This window comes from Gobius niger (assembly GCF_951799975.1).
Source record: "Gobius niger genome assembly, chromosome: 16".
NCBI lineage: Eukaryota > Metazoa > Chordata > Actinopteri > Gobiiformes > Gobiidae > Gobius > Gobius niger.
The window spans coordinates 7,640,783-7,659,632 of record NC_136867.1 but is presented as its reverse complement, the minus strand read 5'-3'; the positions used below and the strand labels follow the sequence as shown (position 1 = coordinate 7,659,632).

The 18,850-nt window shown below is 44.2% G+C and overlaps 1 protein-coding gene across 2 annotated transcripts in view; it reads right to left on the bottom strand.

Moving 5' to 3' along the window:
- Positions 1 to 10,527: 10,527 nt before the first annotated feature.
- Positions 10,528 to 18,850, bottom strand: part of LOC306976016 (SLIT and NTRK-like protein 3) — a 99,325-nt gene continuing 91,002 nt past the window's right edge. For both annotated transcript variants that reach the window (XM_079573852.1, XM_079573853.1), the window contains exon 7: positions 10,528 to 12,651. In XM_079573852.1, the coding sequence (XP_079429978.1) occupies positions 11,587 to 12,651 (1,065 nt within the window). In that variant the 3' untranslated portion in view covers positions 10,528 to 11,586. The remainder of the gene's footprint in view (positions 12,652 to 18,850) is intronic.

The window sequence follows — 18,850 nt, the reverse complement described above, 5'->3', positions numbered from 1 at the left end:
CTCCCGAGATAAATAAATAATACGCACGGCAAACAAGCAGTGAGCCGGTCCCCCGAGGGAAGCCACCACCCCCCCCCATCCTCCTACACACACACACACACACACACACACACACACACACACACACACACACACACACACACACACACACACACACACACACACACACACACGCACACACACACACACACACACACACACATCCCACCCCCGCCGCAGCCCCTGGATACGACAGCAGCCGGCGGAGGCAGGGGAGACAAATCCGACAGATGAAGCGCAGTGGGGCTCTCCCGCGCTCTGACAACAAAGACTTTTCTAAGGCTATTCCAGGACTTTTAATGATGTTTTTTTTTTTTGGGGGGGGGGGGGGACGACTTACAATCGACAAGTTTATTTTCCTTTCAAAGAGCGGGGGGTGTTAATGTGCTTGGCAGGCTTTGATAAATGTCAAACCTGATCGCGCCCTTGCAATTATTGATCTAAGACAGCTGAAAACTAAAATAACAAGTAGGTCAGCTTCCTGATTTACAAGCGAGCTCCCCTGAAGCCCCTCCCCGCCTCGCTCCCCTTTGCTGTGCAGCTGTTTGAGTAAAGAGGAAAAAAAAAAAATGATCTGTGTGGTTAGGGATGGGTGTCCTTAAGGATTTATCGAGACTACTACTCTTATCGATACTCCTTCTTGATCCGGTACTTTAAAGTTAGTTAGTATAGTTATATAGCCTATATAAACGGAGAGGCTACTTTTTATATAGCAAATATAGCCTCGGCCTATATTTATTTTTTATTGCTCTACATTTGGACCTTGTTTCTTTCCAATTTGCGCATACATTTAATATATGGGAGGCAAAATATTAGTATAGACCAAAATGTTTTTTTTTTTTTTTTTTCAATAATCAAGGAAATGAAGGATTTACGTCTCATGAGTGTTTTGTTAATCACAGGATGTTGGTTAGATTTGGCTGTAGCTGTGAGGGCTGAGTAAAATGGATCGTGTAAAAGGTCATGTAGCCATATGTAAATAGGGAAAGAAGCTTGGTAGCAGCTAACTTCACCTCAGTTTGGAGCTATACCTATGCTGGGAGAGGCTTACTTTAAGATCATTATTTTGTCAAACAAAATGATAATAAAGATGGGGTATTATGCTTTTTTCAATCACATAGCACCAATCTATATCACACTACAATGATGAGGAAACCTTCTGTTGATCTGTAAATGCAGTAAATTAGAAAAACTGCCTTGTGTAAAATTGCTCTCTCAAAATGGCTGTAACAAATGTCTTGAAATAGGCCTCTGTCTCTTTAAGAACCTCTGAGCCTTTCCGACACGCCCCCTCCACACTCTGGTTGGTTACTCGGCTGGTGACGAAAGCTCGGAGGCGTCTCCAGGAGGTGGGGGCGTTCCTAGGAGGACTCAGGCAAACCTATCCCTAAAATGGCCGCCATCAGAGTTTTTACAGATTACTCAAAAATACGTGAATGTGCCAAGGCAACACTTCAGGCATGTTTTTAATGAGGGAATGACATAATAACATGATGTAAAGCTTGAAAAAGTTGATTTTGCATAATACCCCCCTTTTAAGATAAAGTAAATTCATTGCTTTATCTTAACACACAATTGTTGGGAAAAACGATCATCTTGAAGCAATGTCCAGAATTTCTTTTGAAGTATTTGTTTTGTTTTACCTTTAAGCATGGAACGACCAAAGTTGTCAGAACATAATGGGGGCAATCCAACCACTTACGTCCTTTTTTATGCTTTAGATCTAAGCAACACTTTTAACAGTGTAAAGTAATGAACCAGAGCCACAGCTTGTTTTCTACTCGTTGTCACTCTCAGCTTGTGTCCAGTGGGTCGACTCGACGCCGGACCCCACGTGGGAAGCTGCCACGTGCACTGTTTGTGGAAAACTTGTCTCCACTCGTTTGTCTGTTCAATACGAAGTTGTTTCGCTTTCTAAAGCTTTTTACGGCAGGTTAGCAGCGGCAGCTTGGAGAACACGCGGAGAACATGCAAACTCCACACAGAAAAGCCCCGTCCAGTTGGGAATCTAACTCCATGGGGGAGGAGTGCGTGCTAACTCCTCACAAACGTGGCCTGGGAATCAAACTTACATTGTACAAATCCATGCAATGTAATATCTGAGGATTGAATGGGGCCTGAGCCGCAGTAAGCCCAGAGGAGCTCATTGAAAACTATAGTAGCCTCGGGGGGTCATCATGAGTAAGGCTACAGTGCTCTTGAACTGTCAAAACATCTTCAAAACGCAACCGCAGGAGCTCAGAGCAAAGCTGCAGTAGGCCTGGTGGGTCAAAAAAAAAAAAAAAGAAAAAATCCCTCCCATGCCCTTACAGGTTTCAAACTAAAGCAACTCCAGCAACTTTAGAGGGTCAAAGATGGCAAAATTGCATGTTAAGCTACACTAAGCTGAAAACCCACGAAAGTCAAAACTAAGAATAAAGCAGCCAGGCATATTTGCTTTAGGAAATGCAAAAGTTTAGGCCCCCCGGATGAAAACTTCTTATAATGTAACATGAAGGGAAGATAAATTGATCCTCCAAAAGGCACGAGACATTCCTATATGTCTTGCAGAGCAGAGATATTTCAGGGGCTGTCTGTCACGACCTGCTCTGTAGAGCTTTATCCACAGATCTTCAATGACGTTTAGGTCATGAGACTATGAAAACCATGTTCATTAACGATTTGGGGAAGCCATTTGCTTTTTAAATTCAAGCTTTTTCACAGATGGTGTTAGGTTTTCCTTCAGAATTTGTTGGAAATGTATTTGATCCGTTAATCTTTTTACCTAAAAATGCTCCCTGTGCAACTGGCTGTGATGCAACCCCAAAAGATGATGGATCCACTGACTCCCAGGATTGACATCTTCTTCTTCTCCAACCTTCAACCTGACCCTTGCTCATTTCGGCCAAACCTTCGTCTAAATCAGGGGTGCCCAAAGTGCGGCACAATTTTGTTGGCCCAACAGAGAGTGACCTAATATCTGTTTAATACCAACTCTCTCCCATTCATTCTCAATGGTAAATAAGGATGCAGTACACTTTTTGGCCACCAGCGACAAATTGGGGGCGCTGTTTCGCTCCTTTCGCAAAGTTAAGGAAACACAGTTGTGGTGTCTTGGTGTTTATCAATCACAGAGCGTTGTAGCATCGACTTTCCCAGTTTTCCAACTCTTATTGCAAAGGTTGTTGACGTCAACATAGGTACATGTTAAAAATGGACTTATTAAAGAATTTAAGCTGAACTGACACTTTCAAAATGATCTAATGTGGCATTTCCTTTGAGCTAAGACATGAATGAGGTAAAGTCACTGTAGGTGGGCTACTGTAAAACTGTTTTTTGTATGATATTGCTACAATTGTTGATTTTGTTCAACTAAAACTAGGATTTTGCCATAGTTAACATTTGTTTTAATGTAGCATGTAACACTCTTTCATTTTGGCCTGAGGGGACAAAAAGTTTGGACACCCCTGGTCCAAATGTTATGCCTAAACTTTTGCATCCCACTGTTGAACATTTTTCATCTTCCCCTTGCTTCATTATTCACATTAGTAAAAGTTTTAATCAGGGGGGCTTAAACTTTCACACCCCACTGTATGCAACGTTAAGTGTTCTGTTTATCTTCTATTAAAGCAGTGATGCAACTCCCAATGTCTCTGGCAAAGTCAAACTACAGCAGTCTCGCGGTGTCAGAACATGAGCTACGGGAGCCTCAAAGGGTCAAAAACGGCATAAACAAACATTCTTCGTAATCCATTTAAGGTCGCACACGCTGTTGTCTCGCGCCCAACAGCTTTCAAAACATTAAAACCATTTTGCAACGTAACACTTCATGTAATTCCCCAGCTTTTTCCCAAGGACTTGTCGCCTGGTAAGAAGAAAAAAAAAAAAAAAAGAGAGAAAGGAAAATCATTAAAAACCATCCGGGAGCCACGGACCATGGTGAGAGGAGAACACACCACATCTCTGACCGGGCCCCGGAGCCGCTACACCACCACCGCCGGTCCCCCTTCACAAGCCCCCACCCCCCCGCCCCGTTTCAGCACTACTCGCATTGATTTGAAGCATTCATGTGGTAGATGCGACACTATTAGTCTCTGCCCGCCGGCTGGTTTCTCTCTCTCTCTATGATGACTTTAGAACAAACCAACCTAAGGCCAATTCCCTTCATGCGCCATTACAAGCCGCTATTTGAAGCCACCGGAATAGTAGTCGGCGTACAAAAGGCTGCTCCTGCCGCGTTCCCCCCCCCCCCCGCCGTAAAAGAGCCGGTGCGCCTTGCCATTAATTAGTACGTATAGGATCTGAGTGCATCTCCTTTTCAAGTTGTGCAAGAAACCAGAGGTGATGTAACAAGACGCACACAAAAGAAGGTGGAGAGGGCTAATCTCAGCGTTCCGTGTTGGCAATACATAAATCAGCATTCGAGGGACTGTTTAAAGGCATGTCATGTTAAATATGCTTCTTTTTTTAAGCTTTTAAGTGTTAGAATGTTCCTACAGGAAACAAACGTAACCTGGAGATGCACTTTGTTCCATTTCTGCACATTCAAGTGCTGCATATATGTGTGTACAGCATGGAGGGGCACAGATCGGTGGGCAATGCATTCAAACATTCAACTGGGTGTATTTAAAGGAATAGTTCACAGTTTTTCCAGACTGAGATATGTTCTTCCCTGAGCTTAGACGAGTTGATGCGTACCTGTCTGGTCTGTGTGCGTGCCCTCAGTCACGCAAAAAGACCAGAAATTTTGTGAGCATTTGGCCTCTCCCAAAGTATTCCTATGGCTCCAAACGGGGGTGAAGTTGGAAGCTACCATGCTCTTCCACGGGCACACACAAACACCAGACAGGTACGTATCAACTCGTCTAAGCTCAGGTAAGAACATATCACAGTATGGAAGAACTGTGTGCCCTCAGTCACGCAAAAAGACCAAAGATGTTGTTAGCATTGGCCTCTCCCAGTATATTCCTAGAGCTCCAAACGGGGGTGAAGTTGGAAGCTACCACGCTCTTCCACGGGCACACACACAGACCAGACAGGTACGTATCAACTCGTCTAAGCTCAGGCAAGAACATATCTCAGTATGGAAAAACGGTGAACTATTCTTTTAAGAGAGGTTTAAACCGTGCCCCCACACCTTTATTTACGCTTGGAACCATAACACTAGCTCTGCAACAACCCTTTTTTAGGCTTTAATTGTGTGGAACTGCTAAGATTGCAGTAAAATTGTCATGTCTGGTGATGTGTGCCAGTAAAAAAAGAAGCCAAAGGGTCACCAAAAATCAGTCTGAGGGCCTCATTTGGCCCCCGGGCGGCATTTTGGACTCCACTACACTTGAAAGTTAAATATAATACATTCTACTCCCGCACATTTCCATAAAAGCTCCAAAGTAAAAAAAAAAAAGTCATGTTCTTTGCCTTTTGATGCATACTCCATAACACTAGGGGGCGCTGCGCAGATGTACTGCCAATGCCAGTGACTCACAGCAAGGAAGAAGGTTTGTCCCCATTGTGTTGCCGTAGGGGTAGTGAATTGGGCCCCAATTATTTGTGGTTTTGAAGCCGCAGATTGTTTATCTACAGCAAATACTTCAGGCATTCAGTAATATTTGGCCAGTATTATCTGTAATTTTAATAATGTAATGAAATGATGCATGGTTTGACTATTTGTACTTTTTAGTAACCCCCGTAGAAAAATTGCCCGTGTCTCGTACCCATCCTTCAACGTCTGAAGCAGTGGGCGACCGCAGTGCACAGATTGCCTCTATTACAAATCATGTCTTGCTAATGGCCAGCAGCAATTGTTTTTAGTTTCACTTTGTTTAAGTGCCAGCATAGAACATTTAGTATGCTGAGAAATGATGGCGGAATCTTTGTATCTTTATCTGTTTTTCCACACACAATATTTAAGCTATAGTCATTCTAAAAGTCAATAAAATCTTCAATAAAATAGAATAGGACCGTCAGTGTCGCCAATAGTAATGTGTTTATTGCAGAGTGGAAAGCAATTGTAATGTTGTGAATTATTGAGGCTTGAAACTGCAAAAATAGGATTGTTTTAGAGGATTTTGTCATCTTTGGACAAAACCATTTTCCATCCTCCAAATCAATACCACACCACGCTGCCAAAACAAAGAGCTGAGCAGTCACTAAAATAGCATGGTGCGCTGCACATTTTTGGGAACTTTGGAAAGTGGAAACTGAGATGTGCCCTCGAGCACAAATACTGCCACATACTTGATTTTAAATGGTTTCTTTTGAAATGACACATCTACCACTAGTTTCGCCACTGTGACAGTTCCACTTCTGACTCGACTCTAAACTCACAAACCCGTAGTTTGCTGGTTTGATCGTTACAAGTTGGTGTGTCCGTGTGCTGTGCGCTGTGAGCTGGATTGTTGCGAGATCTGTGTGATCTCAGTCCCAAAAATCATCTCGTAAACTCTCGCTGTTTGGATTGGTTCAAGCCAATCACTTCCCAGTATTACCCTGACGACAACAACAACAAGCACTTTCAATATCGCCACCAGAATTATGGCCAAAAACGGAAGTTTACACATCTACACATTTTCAAGGTACAAAAATGATTGTTTTGTGAACTGATTTTACAATCAGAGCGAGAAGTTTAAGCCTTTGCTGTGGGTCAAGCCATTGCGTTTTTGCCAATTAACAGCAAAAGCTATGCTAAAATGCTGCCGTCTTCAGACTTATAAGGCCCAATCTTCCGCCTGGCGCAACAACAGTGTTGCTCAAGACAAGGTTGGAATCTTGTGTACAAACTGCTTTAGACGGTAGCCTGAGGGCATCGCATAGAGAAAAAAGGGGTTGGCTTAGGCGTGGTGCACTGCAAACATGCTGCTTCCTCTTCACTAACATCACCCGCAGCCTTGTGCATCTTATTAAACACTCACAGGACAAACAAACTGTTCTTCCACTGTGAATTCTCCCATATATATCGTATATACCTGCTCTTGTGCCAGGCCGCAAAAACGTGATCAGAACACCAGCACTTGCGCGCCCACCCACAGTGGCGGAAAATATTCCAGTCTGGTACGGTCTGTCGGAGGTAAACGCACCACTGCATAACATCGCCATGGGAGTCTGTCCTGCTCCTGTCCAGCCCACTTACTGCGCCAGGTTTGAAGCTGCAGATTTCACATAGGGCCCACCATCTGCGCAAAATGTTTAGTCTGCAGTCGGACCCATACTGTATCTCCAAACAAAACTACTTTGGTTGCTTCTCTCTTTGACACAAATATCATAACATATAAAGTAATATAAGGTCGAGTACGAACTGTTTAAAGGGGGGGTATTATGCAAAATTTACTTTTTCAAGCTTTACATCATGTTATTATGTCATTCCCTCATTAAAAACATGCCTGAAGTGTTGCCTTGGCACATTCACGTGTTTTTGAGTAATCTGTAAAAACTCTGATGGCGGCCATTTTAGGGATAGCTTTGCCTGAGTCCTCCTAGGAACGCCCCCACCTCCTGGAGACGCCTCCGAGCTTTCGTCACCAGCCGAGTAACCAACCACTGCTCCTCAGCAGAACCCCCTCCCCACTGATGCTACAGACAGCGTGTGGAGGGGGCGTGTCGGAAAGGGTCAGAGGTTCTTAAAGAGACAGAGGCCTATTTCAAGACATTCACTACAGCCATTTTGAGAGAGCAATTTTATACAGTTATTCTAATTTACTGCCTTTACAGACCAACAGAAGGTTTGGTCATCATTGTAGTGTGCTATAGACTGGTGCTATGTGATTGAAAAAAGCATAATACCCCCTCTTTAACAAACTTTGGCAGTGCAAATGTTCAGACAAGAGTTTGCCATTTGAATGCTTAGATTATGTCTCTGACGCTGAAAGATTCAAATTGGTGACAGTGGTTCAAGCAGTCGAGCGGTTGTCTTACTACTGCAAAGTTGCTGGTTAGATTCTTGTGATTGTACCAAGACAATTCACCCCCATGTCTGTGTATGGAAGCCACATCTCTATCAGGCAGTCTCAATGCAGCTGTGTCTACAAAGTTGACTACTACAGTGTGAAGAGTGAATGAATAATGCAATGTAAAGTGACTTTGAGTAAGAGAGTATGGACGTCAACATGCATACGCACACCTGTCTTTTGTCTCAGTGTGGAGAGTTGAAATCGAGCCTTTTATCTGCTCAGAGGGAGACAACCTCCCGTTATACTATACTTAAAAACATGAAAGGGTTGATCTATCATGTCTCCCTTTTTATTTCCACCTGCGTCCTTGAAATCCTACCCCTGCGAAGAACACCGCACTCATCGCGCTTTGTTACTTCCCTTCTTAGCTGCCAAAACGTTCCTCGCAAAAACAAAAAACTTTTTCCATTCTTGTCACACGGGCATATGCCAAGACGACAGTGAAATGCTGGATGCGGTTTCTTCCCTTTCTACATAAATTCTAGTGTTTGCGCCTGCCAGCCTCATATCGCCAGCCCTTCCAGTCCCCGGTCTCCGCGCTCCTGCCTGCCGAGGATTAAAAACCGCCGCACGCATTGTCTTCCACTCGCTAATCACACCCGGCCCTGGTGGCATGAAAGAGTGAGCCTCCCCCCCAAAAAAAGTCTAAATGTTTAAAATTTATGAAGCTCCTGCCTTTCACGTCTCCCTTTTTTTCTTTTTTTTTTGGAACGTCAAACAAGCAGAAAACAATGTTCGTCTTCTCCCAACACTGCGAAGCACACGCAAGACTTAATTTACTCCTCGCAAGCTACTGGCAAAGCAAAAACTACCTTTTCATATTTCCATGTTTGCTTCATGGCAGCTACTGCCGTCAAAAGCTTCGAAAAGTTGGTTAAGTGTTTCGATTTTGGCGCCGGGGACCAAGCAGGTCGAGGTTGTTTGGCGATGCAATGTAAGACGTGATCAATAGAGGTGAAGAGATGGGGAGGCTGAGGGAGATGACAGGTCTGAAGCTACGAAGGAAGTTTGAGGCAAGAACATGAGAACAGATGGACCACATTTGGTACAGATTTGTCCATTGAATTCCCCGGTGTACATTGCCCTGATTTTTTTTATATATTATTAGTCTTAAAGCAGTACTAAGTAACTCTTCCCCCTAGAGGCCATTAGTGCAACTGCAGGTGTCGTAGCAAGTTACGATTTTTTAACTTATTAATTGTCTTGGAGAGTAAATACTACGCTGACAGGAAAGGCGAAGGGAGAGAGTGTTACTGTGCATCCAATTATGCAATGGAAATATTTTTTTTTCCCTCAAACTTTGCTGTAAATACTGTTTAAAGTGACGTTAGCCCGCAGTTAGCTTTGCTCATTAGCATGTTAGCTTCTTCTTCGTGATTTCATTAGTGTGTATTGCTTTCTCCGCACCGGTGGCAGTCAAGTTGCAAACATGGTTTTCTGGCCAGAGACACCAGGGGTAGATGAAAGACCCCCCAATCATCCCATAAACACTTGTATCACCCCCACAGGGACTACGAAAAGGATTTATTAAGGTAAACACGTTACTTAGTACTGCTTTAAAGGGACTATAGAGAGTTTAAAAATGTCAAAATTATGTATTTTCCTCCCCCTACATGTTCCAACAATGTCCTAATGTGTAGAATGAGCTCACACCTGTTCACCACAACTGCCTCTAAAATCCTGCACTGTCACTCAAAAAGGTGTTAATTCGGGTCCGAAGTGCCGTCATGCACGAGCTTAATATAGAAGGTGCAGTTACACGTATGACCTGAGGTGGCACTAGTGAGTATAAAATGGCAAACTTGCGTCTTACCCCTTTAAAAGACTTTTAGAGGTCATGTTGCAAGACGTGAGGATTGTAAAATCGTATGCGTGTACTTGTGCGATTGCTCAAAAAGAGAATCGTCGCTACAAAAGAGTTGATCGTAGGGCCTTTCAGGTTCGAGACGCCGGGTGTTTAGCGGAGACAAGTGTCGCGTGCTAGCAGTAAAAGTGCGAGGAAAGTAAAATATGGCCTGCGTTGCTCGTGACCAGCACTGCCGCGATATCGTATTATGTTGACGAGACACTCAAAATATGAGACATCGCCTGAGTCGTAACTGGTCTTTGCTTGTACCGCGGTTCCATTTGAAATCATCATCCCCCGTCTCGCTGCACGACTTTGCGATCTGCAAGTCTGAGCTACGGTTTTTCCCCACAACGGATCTCGTTCGCTGCAGGCGGCCAACATCGCGCAGTGGACGCCCGGCTTCAAAAAGGAAACTCCAGAATCTCCAAGGACTGACCGGCTCCCAAAATGTCTAAATGCTTCCCTCATCTCTCGATCCACAGCACAGCTTTCCCCCCCCATCGCTCAGCACCGACGGGGAAAAACATCCGCCGAAGCACCGTGATTGAACTGTGATTGAAATTGCTACCAAAAAACTGGCAAAACACCCCTTTTTTTTGGAATGTCAAACTGGTAAAGGGAATTTCCGGTTCACATTTCAATGCTTGCTTCTCCACATCGGAACAATCAGATGCACTAGTCTTCAGACAACATGCAAACACAGGATGGCGAACATTTTACATAGCACCCTTTATTGTATTTCGTGGGTTGGCGGTAAGAAGGCTGAACCAGATGCAGAATCATCCTATACAGTAATATAACATGATCCCTTACAGGAGAGCTTCAACACGCAAAAAACTATGAATAAATATATTCACAACTGCTTCTACTATTGGTAGGAGATGAAAGCGTTAAAAAGGTACCTCCGTAAAAGATAATAGTCGGTAGAAGTGTCTCTGTTTTTTTTTTTTTTTGAAGTAAAAGCCGCTTATCCGTTTGAGTTTTGTCCATTGTTTTCGTTTTTCCTTAACCATTCAATTTTCCCCTCGGAGAAATACCTCAAAATCAATACAATAACCTGCGTGTCATTGTTCACAAAGAAAAGATGGATCGTTGGGGTTGGGATGGCCCCGTTTAAAGTCTGGCTGATTAAAAAATCCAAAAGGCATCCTTTGTCGTGAAGTCCCTCAGCATCTCCCTTCGAAAATTCTAGGGAGGGGGAAAAAAAGTTCTTATCAAACGCATAAGGTGGAAATATTCACAACAACCGATAAATCCCGTGTGGTCGGAAAACGTCCCTTATCTATCTCTCGCCCCCTTGTAACAAATTCAAATTTCAAATCAAGCGAACCGTATGAGATGAAACAAAGTGATGCGCATACAAAGAGGTCCGATATTGACTGGGGTATTCTTATTTTTGGCTCATCCAGGGAATGCAATTATTATTCTGCCTGCTTTGATTGTTTTGTTTTTTTTTCTCCTCTCCTCCGTCTCCTCTTCTCCCCGCCGGCATCCCGTCCGCTCCGTAGTCAAACCTCTGTTTACATAAATAGATCTGGATTTCGTAGAAAAATAAGCATTGACCACACTGCTGGCTGTTCGTCGCTATAAGGCACTTGGCTACTTTTCCTTTATGTATGTGATTCCACTGACGAATGTCCCGGTCTGGCGCATCCCGCACACGCTGACTCCACGCATGTTCAGGAAGATTTCGCACATTGTCACGAACTGCCTACGCCGTCCTCCATAGCTCCTTTTTCGATCAACGCGAGAAAAAAAACAAAAAAAATCGGCTCAAAACTGGTACGATCGATCCAATACTTCCATATAGTCCGGCGTGGTCCGCAGCCTCGCCATTTGCTCGCTACTGCCGGCGGCGGAGCTGCTCGTCGTCACCACGAGCGCCGCCGCCGCCTCGCCCCGAGCGTCCGGCGCGGCGGTCGGGTCCTGGAGGTGGGGGTATCTCGGGGGCGGCCTGGCGTAGCCGCCCGGGTTGGGGATTCGGAACAAGCAGTCGACCAGCTCCACTTTGGGAGTCGGGCCTTGGCTGTCGATCACCGTCGGACAGAGGATGCCGTTCCCGTGGAGGCCGGCGAGGGGCCCGACCGCGCCCGTTACGGTGTTTATGGGGGCGGACGCGGCCTCCACGGACCACTCGTTGTCCTTGTCGCCGGCGGTGCGGTACGCTCCCTCCTTCTCGCTCGCGCCTTCTTGCGGGAGGCTCCTCTGCTTCGCCGCCGGGTCCTGGTCCTCCTTGTAGATGTGCGCGGAAGACTCCGGCGGCAGGATGGTGTCGTACACGTGGCTGTGCTCGGCGGCGGGTAAAGGCGGCGTTTCCGGAAGCCCGTGGTGGTGGTGGTGATGGTGGTGGGACTGCTCGGTGAAAATCCCGCATTCCATTTGGATTCCGGCGAGGTCGACCTCCCCCTGCCGGCGGAACGGGAGCTTGTCCCGGCGCCTCAAAGCGTACGCCATGAGCGCTGCTGCTGCGAAGAACGCCGACACGAACAAGACCAGGAGGCTCAGCACGAGCACGGACAGCGGGATGGATTCTTTCGTGGACGGGCTAACGGGGCCGGGCAGGACGTCGGAGTAGTCCACGGAGGAGCCTCTCTCCGGGGTGGTGGGGGTCGGCGGCTGCCCCTGCGCCTGCGTCTGGTCCTCTTGCTCCTCCAGCTGTTGCTCCATCTCGGGGCACAGCAGCTCCATGGAAACCGAGCGTAGGTCCACCCCCTTGGTCTTCTCCGGGGAGTGGCAGACCACCTCGCCCACCACCACCACGGCACTCAGCCCCTCCAGCCAGCGCTTCAGGGAGGTGGCCCCGCAGTCGCACTCCCAGGGGTTCTGCTGGAGGTCGACCTGGAAGACACAAGAGCAGAGGCGATTCAGCGACGGAAGTGTACGACAAAATGACAAACTGAAGAAGATCTTTCTTTATTTAGCGCCTTTCACAGACATACAAAGCACTTTACAGGAGACAACTGGATGAGTAATCAAACTGAAATGGTTTCATGGTCGCAAAAAATCACAAAAAGACTGTTCTGAAATAGTCAGGACATGGAAGAGTGTGGCAGAACCATTTTCATTGAGTCACAGGTCTTTGTTGTGGATAAATTGGTTTTGATAGATAAGTAATACTTGTGTTTAAGCTTGAATCAAAAGAAATCCACCGAACAGTGAGGAAATGCTGTTTTATGTCATATAGAACATGGTCAAACTGCAAACATTTGCGGCGGGGAATGGCACCAAAGCCACAGCTATTGAGAAGAAGAGTTCTTGGAAGAGTTATTTTCCGAGTGAAGAAGGTAACACCTGAGCGTTCTCTCAAGCGGAGATATTCCTAGTTCCTGTTCAAAACGTGCACAGTGAAGTGAATCTTCATTTTAAAAAACAAAACATCACAAATGTAATCCCAATTGCATTGTCTGTCTGACGAAATGAAATTGTATCTTTTCCCAAAACGGTTCAAGCCCTATCAGACAAAGCATCTTTTTTTTTTTAGTATTTGCAATCTCCTGACTTAATTGAGTGCTATTTGCCAGCCTGAACAGTCCACTTGTCAAAATTCATTTTTTAGCATCACTTATTGTCTTGATTAGGCGGAGTGTTTCTTCATTGAGCTAATTGTAGGACTCTGATCCTTTCAAAACAAACCCCGTCACTAAAACAAAGTTATCTCTTTCTGCTTTCCGTCTGTAAAGTCTGCTTTCGCTTTTTCAAATGTTTTTCAGCTTTTAAATCACACTGAACTTCTTCTTCTCCCTCCAATTCCATGCACATGAACTAAACATGAGCATCTTCTACTACAAGTTCTTCTATCAAACGATACAAGTGATGATAATATTGCATCAATATAGTCAGCGAGGCTATCAAACCGGCCCGTGAACACGAGTTAAGAACAGGGATTAGACCGCCGTGTGGAACTCCCCGACTTTAATCTCACTGAGCTTCATCTGCACCAAAGTAGATTTTCTGATGATTTGGGAAATATTTAGCATACTGCTGATCACCTCTTTCCTCGGTGCTCAGATGTAATAATGTGCTGTGGTAATCCTGGAAACTCCGGTTTGATTTCTCGGGGGCTAAGAACATACAGCCAAAATCTAAACTATCTTTGAATGCGAGCAAACATGTATACGAGAGTTAAAGGAATAGGCCACCGTTTTTACATACTGAGATATGTTCTTACCTTAGCTTTGACGAGTTCTTTAGGACCTGTCTGATCTTCACCCGTGCCTTCAGTCACGTAAACACAGCGCAGACGGCGTTAGCATATAGCCTCTCCCTCTCTCCACTATAGCTCCAAAACAGGTCAAGATAGAAGCTACCAAGCTCTCCCACGTTTTCCCTATTTAAATATGGTTACGTGAAGTGTTACACTACAAAGTATAATTACACAAAATTAAACAATGTGGATTTTCTAAGCGGATAAAAGGGGGAACTATATTGTAAGGCGTAATAATACCAGGAGTAGTTCGAAATCCGCGCAGTAATCTTCACTTTACTGCGCAGTAATCTTCACTTTACTGTGCGGATGCCAAATTACTCCTGGTATTATTACGCCTTACATTATAGTCCCCCCTTTTATCCGCTTAGAAAATCCCCATTGTTTAATTTTGTGTAATTATACTGTAGTGGAACACTTCACGTAACCATATTTAAATAGGGAAAACGTGGAAGAGCTTGGTAGCTTCTATCTTGACCTGTTTTGGAGCTATAGTGGAGAGAGGGAGAGGCTAAATGCTAACGCCGTCTGCGCTGTGTTTACGTGACTGAAGGCACGGGGGAAGATCAGACAGGTCCTAAAGAACTCGTCAAAGCTAAGGTAAGAACATATCTCAGTATGTAAAAACGGTGGCCTATTCCTTTAAAGCTACTGCGGAACATTTCAGTCAAATAGCGGTCAGTAAACACTAACATTAGCCAAAACAATGAAGAAAAATGGAACAACTGTTGGCACTCCGGATGAAAATTTCTATTCATGTGAACAATGAAGGGGAAGGTGGAATGATCTCCAAAAGGCATGACGTTACAGACAAGCTTTTTTCCTTTCTAAAATAACATAAAAGGGAAAAAAAAAGCCAAAGCAACAGTTTGGGCACCTGCAGAGTTAATGCCCCACAGCCCGCTGAAATCGCTTCTCTAGGCAGCCAAGAGTCTTTCAATTCTAATACGAGCAATTTCCCCATTCTTCCTTACAAAAATCTTGCACACACTGCTCCTTGTATTGAAGATTTTCAGGTGCGTTTAGGATCATTACCCATTTTGTCGAAGCAGATTTGCTTTCAGCCTGAATTGGAATCGAAATTCTTTGTCCCACCCGTGAAACGACGTTGAAGATGCTCGCGGATAAACCTTTCGAAAGAGCGGTGCGTGCAAGACTGTCCCGCGATCCTCTTAGTTCCGGAAGACGCTTGTAAGGAAAAGGGCAAAGATCACTCGTGTTGTCCCCGTCGTGTTGCCGTACAGAGGCTGAATTCAGGCGCAACTTTCGTCTCCCAAAACACTTATTTCAACTGATTTGTGCTTTCTACGGCAAATACTTTCAGTACTTTCAATTTGGCAAAGCAGTTTTTATGTTTGACCCATAGCATCTGTACTTCTGCTCAAGAAACTACTCTGACAACCACTGGATATTGTGGTATTATGCTAACACACTGATCACCATCTTACATTTTGTTGGTAAAAACAAATCCATATTGATCTAAAACAGCTTATTTGTCTTGGTTTTCCATTTCGACGTGCGCCACAAATCGCCCCAATCCTCTCTAAGACCCACGGATGTTGCTAATATCCGACATCGGGGGCTTGGACGGGGGGCAGAGAGCGTCCCGGTCACACAAGGCCCTGGGACCCGTTTAAGGAATAAAGCAATAACGCGAACGCTGGCAGAATCTCGATCAAATAGGAAAATAGCAGAGCGATATACAAGCACTAAACCGAACACCACTGTATGCGCAAAACCTACTTGATTAAAGAATAAATTATCTGTATACTGTGTAATGCTAACAAATTAAATTCAAATCGATGCAATCAGCGCTCATCCTCCTTTAAAGCGCTAAAGCTAAATCAGCCCTTGACATTTAGCGGGTCATGTAAGGCGCCGACTCCTAATGCTACTGTGCGCTCCCGGGCATATTTAGTGACTTGGAAATGTTTACGCCGGTCCCCTGTCAGTATATGATTAAACTTTTATAGAGCTGTCAATTTTATCCTTTTTAAACGCGGCCCGGGTAGTGATTAACCTCTATTGGCAAAGACGACTAGACCTCTCCGAAAAATAAAAAGCTCTTTGCTGAAATCATTGGAGAAGAAGCGGCACCGGCAATTTTATAGATTATCTTTGAAAGTTGCCGCGAGCGCCGAAGGGATTAGCCGACTTGGCTGGAATACAGAAGGAGACTGAAGTGGCCGAGAACGATTTGGTAGACTGGTGGTAGAAGTGTTAAGTGTTAGTGGGAGAGGCAGACTTTGGGAAAGATAATGGACCGACCGCACGAAAGTCACGCCACGCAATGGGCCATTTCGACCAAAAAAAACAAAAATTCAAATACAATTTCTTAAGACATTTTGCCTGTTAAAGAGCGGGTATTACTCTTTTTCCATGTGTTTAGTAATAATCTCAAACAAATGTTGTCTTCTCTTCATCCGAAAGTCTCCCCATAAGCCCCTCCCACCACCCTCCGCTTGCTCCCCTTTGCTGCACAGCTGTTTCAAAGTGCGAGAATAAAGGATTAAGGCTAACCAAAGACAAAGAGGCGAGGAAAGCATTTCCTGGATACGTAGGACCTCAGGAGGATGAAGATCTAAAGATAACTCAAAGATGCGCGAGCGGCTCAATACACAACTCCAGGTATGTTTTGAGAGAACAACATTGTAACATAGTAAAGAGCTATAAAAAAAATCTTATTGGAATAATTTAATTAATTATATTTCAGATTTTGCTAAAAATAGATATATAAATAGATAAATAAATACATAAATAAATAAAGTTGCCAGATTTCTTTAGGTTGACAATTTTTGTGATGCTTATAGATACAGACGGCATCTCGTCATAGAAGGGGGCGTGGCCTCGCCAAGGGGGAAAATAGAATAATTTGGGAAACTCATTTGTCCACTCTTTTTAGCCATTTTCTGGTGGAATACGAACTTATTTATCACATACAAATAAAGTCAAGTCTAATTCAGGCAGATTGTTCTGTAGAGGTGAAAAAACGGCAGTTGTAGCTGGCGCTAGCTAACCATTAGCATTAGCCCGATGCTAACATGTAGCATCATGTTAGCATTCTCCGTTTTTTTATGTATTTATGGGCAGTTGAACCACTTTGCTCCTCTCCATGTCTTTGTATCTTTATCTAGTAGAAAACTATATTCATAATTCAGCATTTGTTAGTACTAATTTTTGAATAATTACAGAAAGTTTAGATTTTTGCAAAATTGTTTTCCCCCTTAACTGTTTCAAACATGACCATACATGGGCGATTCCAGAGATGCCGTCTGCATCTATAGTTTCACTTCCTTACCGGACATCGACAGGAAGTGACATAGAGAGAGGTACACAATTCTAAACTGTTGCCGTGCCAACCCTGCTATGTCAATGGGAAACGGGTGTGTCAAACTGCTATGAAACTTAATTTCTCCATCATTCATCTTAAGATTTGCAATCGTTCAGTCAAACAGAGGAATGGTGGGACATTTCTGAATACTTTTCCAACCGAATGTCAAGCCGACCAACATCAGTACAAGCACATATCAGTTAATAGGCTGAAACAACACCGATCGCTGCATGAAACCCAGCCGGTGATGCGCTCCGTTGGCTGGCTGCTTACTACATTACATATGGACGCCTTCCCGTGAATGGAAGTTGCTATCTAGAGCTTTCAGTGATATGGAAATAGATGTGTCCAATTCAATCTGCTACTCCCACAAGGGCTCTCCTCAAACGTGTAGTACAGCAGCTGACAATAAAAAAAAAACAAAAAAAGAAAACAGCGCTCACTCGGCTGCGTTTACATAAGAGCTTATTCACCCACCGCACCAGCAGGCTTCTGGATGACAAGCAGCCGAGAATACCACGCACACAGTGTCTTTTTAACAAGAAAGGAACACGATGCAACGCTCCCCAGTGCCGTAATCCAATAGGTGCGCGCAAATCCACTTTTCTCCTCTAAATATTGATTGTGCGCTCCTCTCCCATGCAAACTCGGAATATGCTGGGGAAAAAAATAAAAATGCAGTGGAAAAAAAAAGAAAAGGAGATTACATGAAAAGAATCACTTTGCTTGCTTTTGTCTCTATGGAGCGCGTGTGACTCATGTCTAGCAATGGCCTTGTTAGCGGAGGCGCGCTGTTCAGAGAGCTAGCATACGCGTCCTGTCAGGCTAATTTCATTCATGAGTTTTGAAAAAAAAATATAAGAGCTGTGAGCGTTTTATTTTTTGCAATAAAGGAAATGAGTCAAAAAAATTATACGCGAACAAGAGGATAATTGTAAATGGCAACTGAGAGACTATGTGTGGGTTTTCAGTGAGTGGGTGAGGAGCATTAGCTAAGGGCTAACTGATTAGCTTCCCTATGTAAAAGCATGGCACGCACTGGCAAAATGCTGCGAGCTGAGAACAACAAGATGCTTGGAGCTAATTTGATTAGGCTAGGTTTAGAAAGCAAGCAAAAACACACCCACTACTTGTCTTTACGTAGGAAGAGGCAGTAAAAGCATTTGGCTACAAACATGTCATAGTCATGCAACTTCGACAAAATACAAAATACTTACTTACATTATTATTGCACTTGCGAATGACAAATAAATTTGTCTATTGAGTGGACTTGAAAGCATTAGCACACCCTAGGGTAAACAGGCTACTCTATTTACAGGGTAAACAAGCTAGGCTACTCTATGCACCGAGTAAACAAGCTAGGCTACTCTATGTACCGAGTAAACAAGCTAGGCTACTCTATGTACAGAGCAAACAAGCTAGGCTACTCTATGTACAAAGTAAACAAGCTAGACCACTCTATGCACCGAGTAAACAAGCTAGGCTACTCTATGTACAAAGTA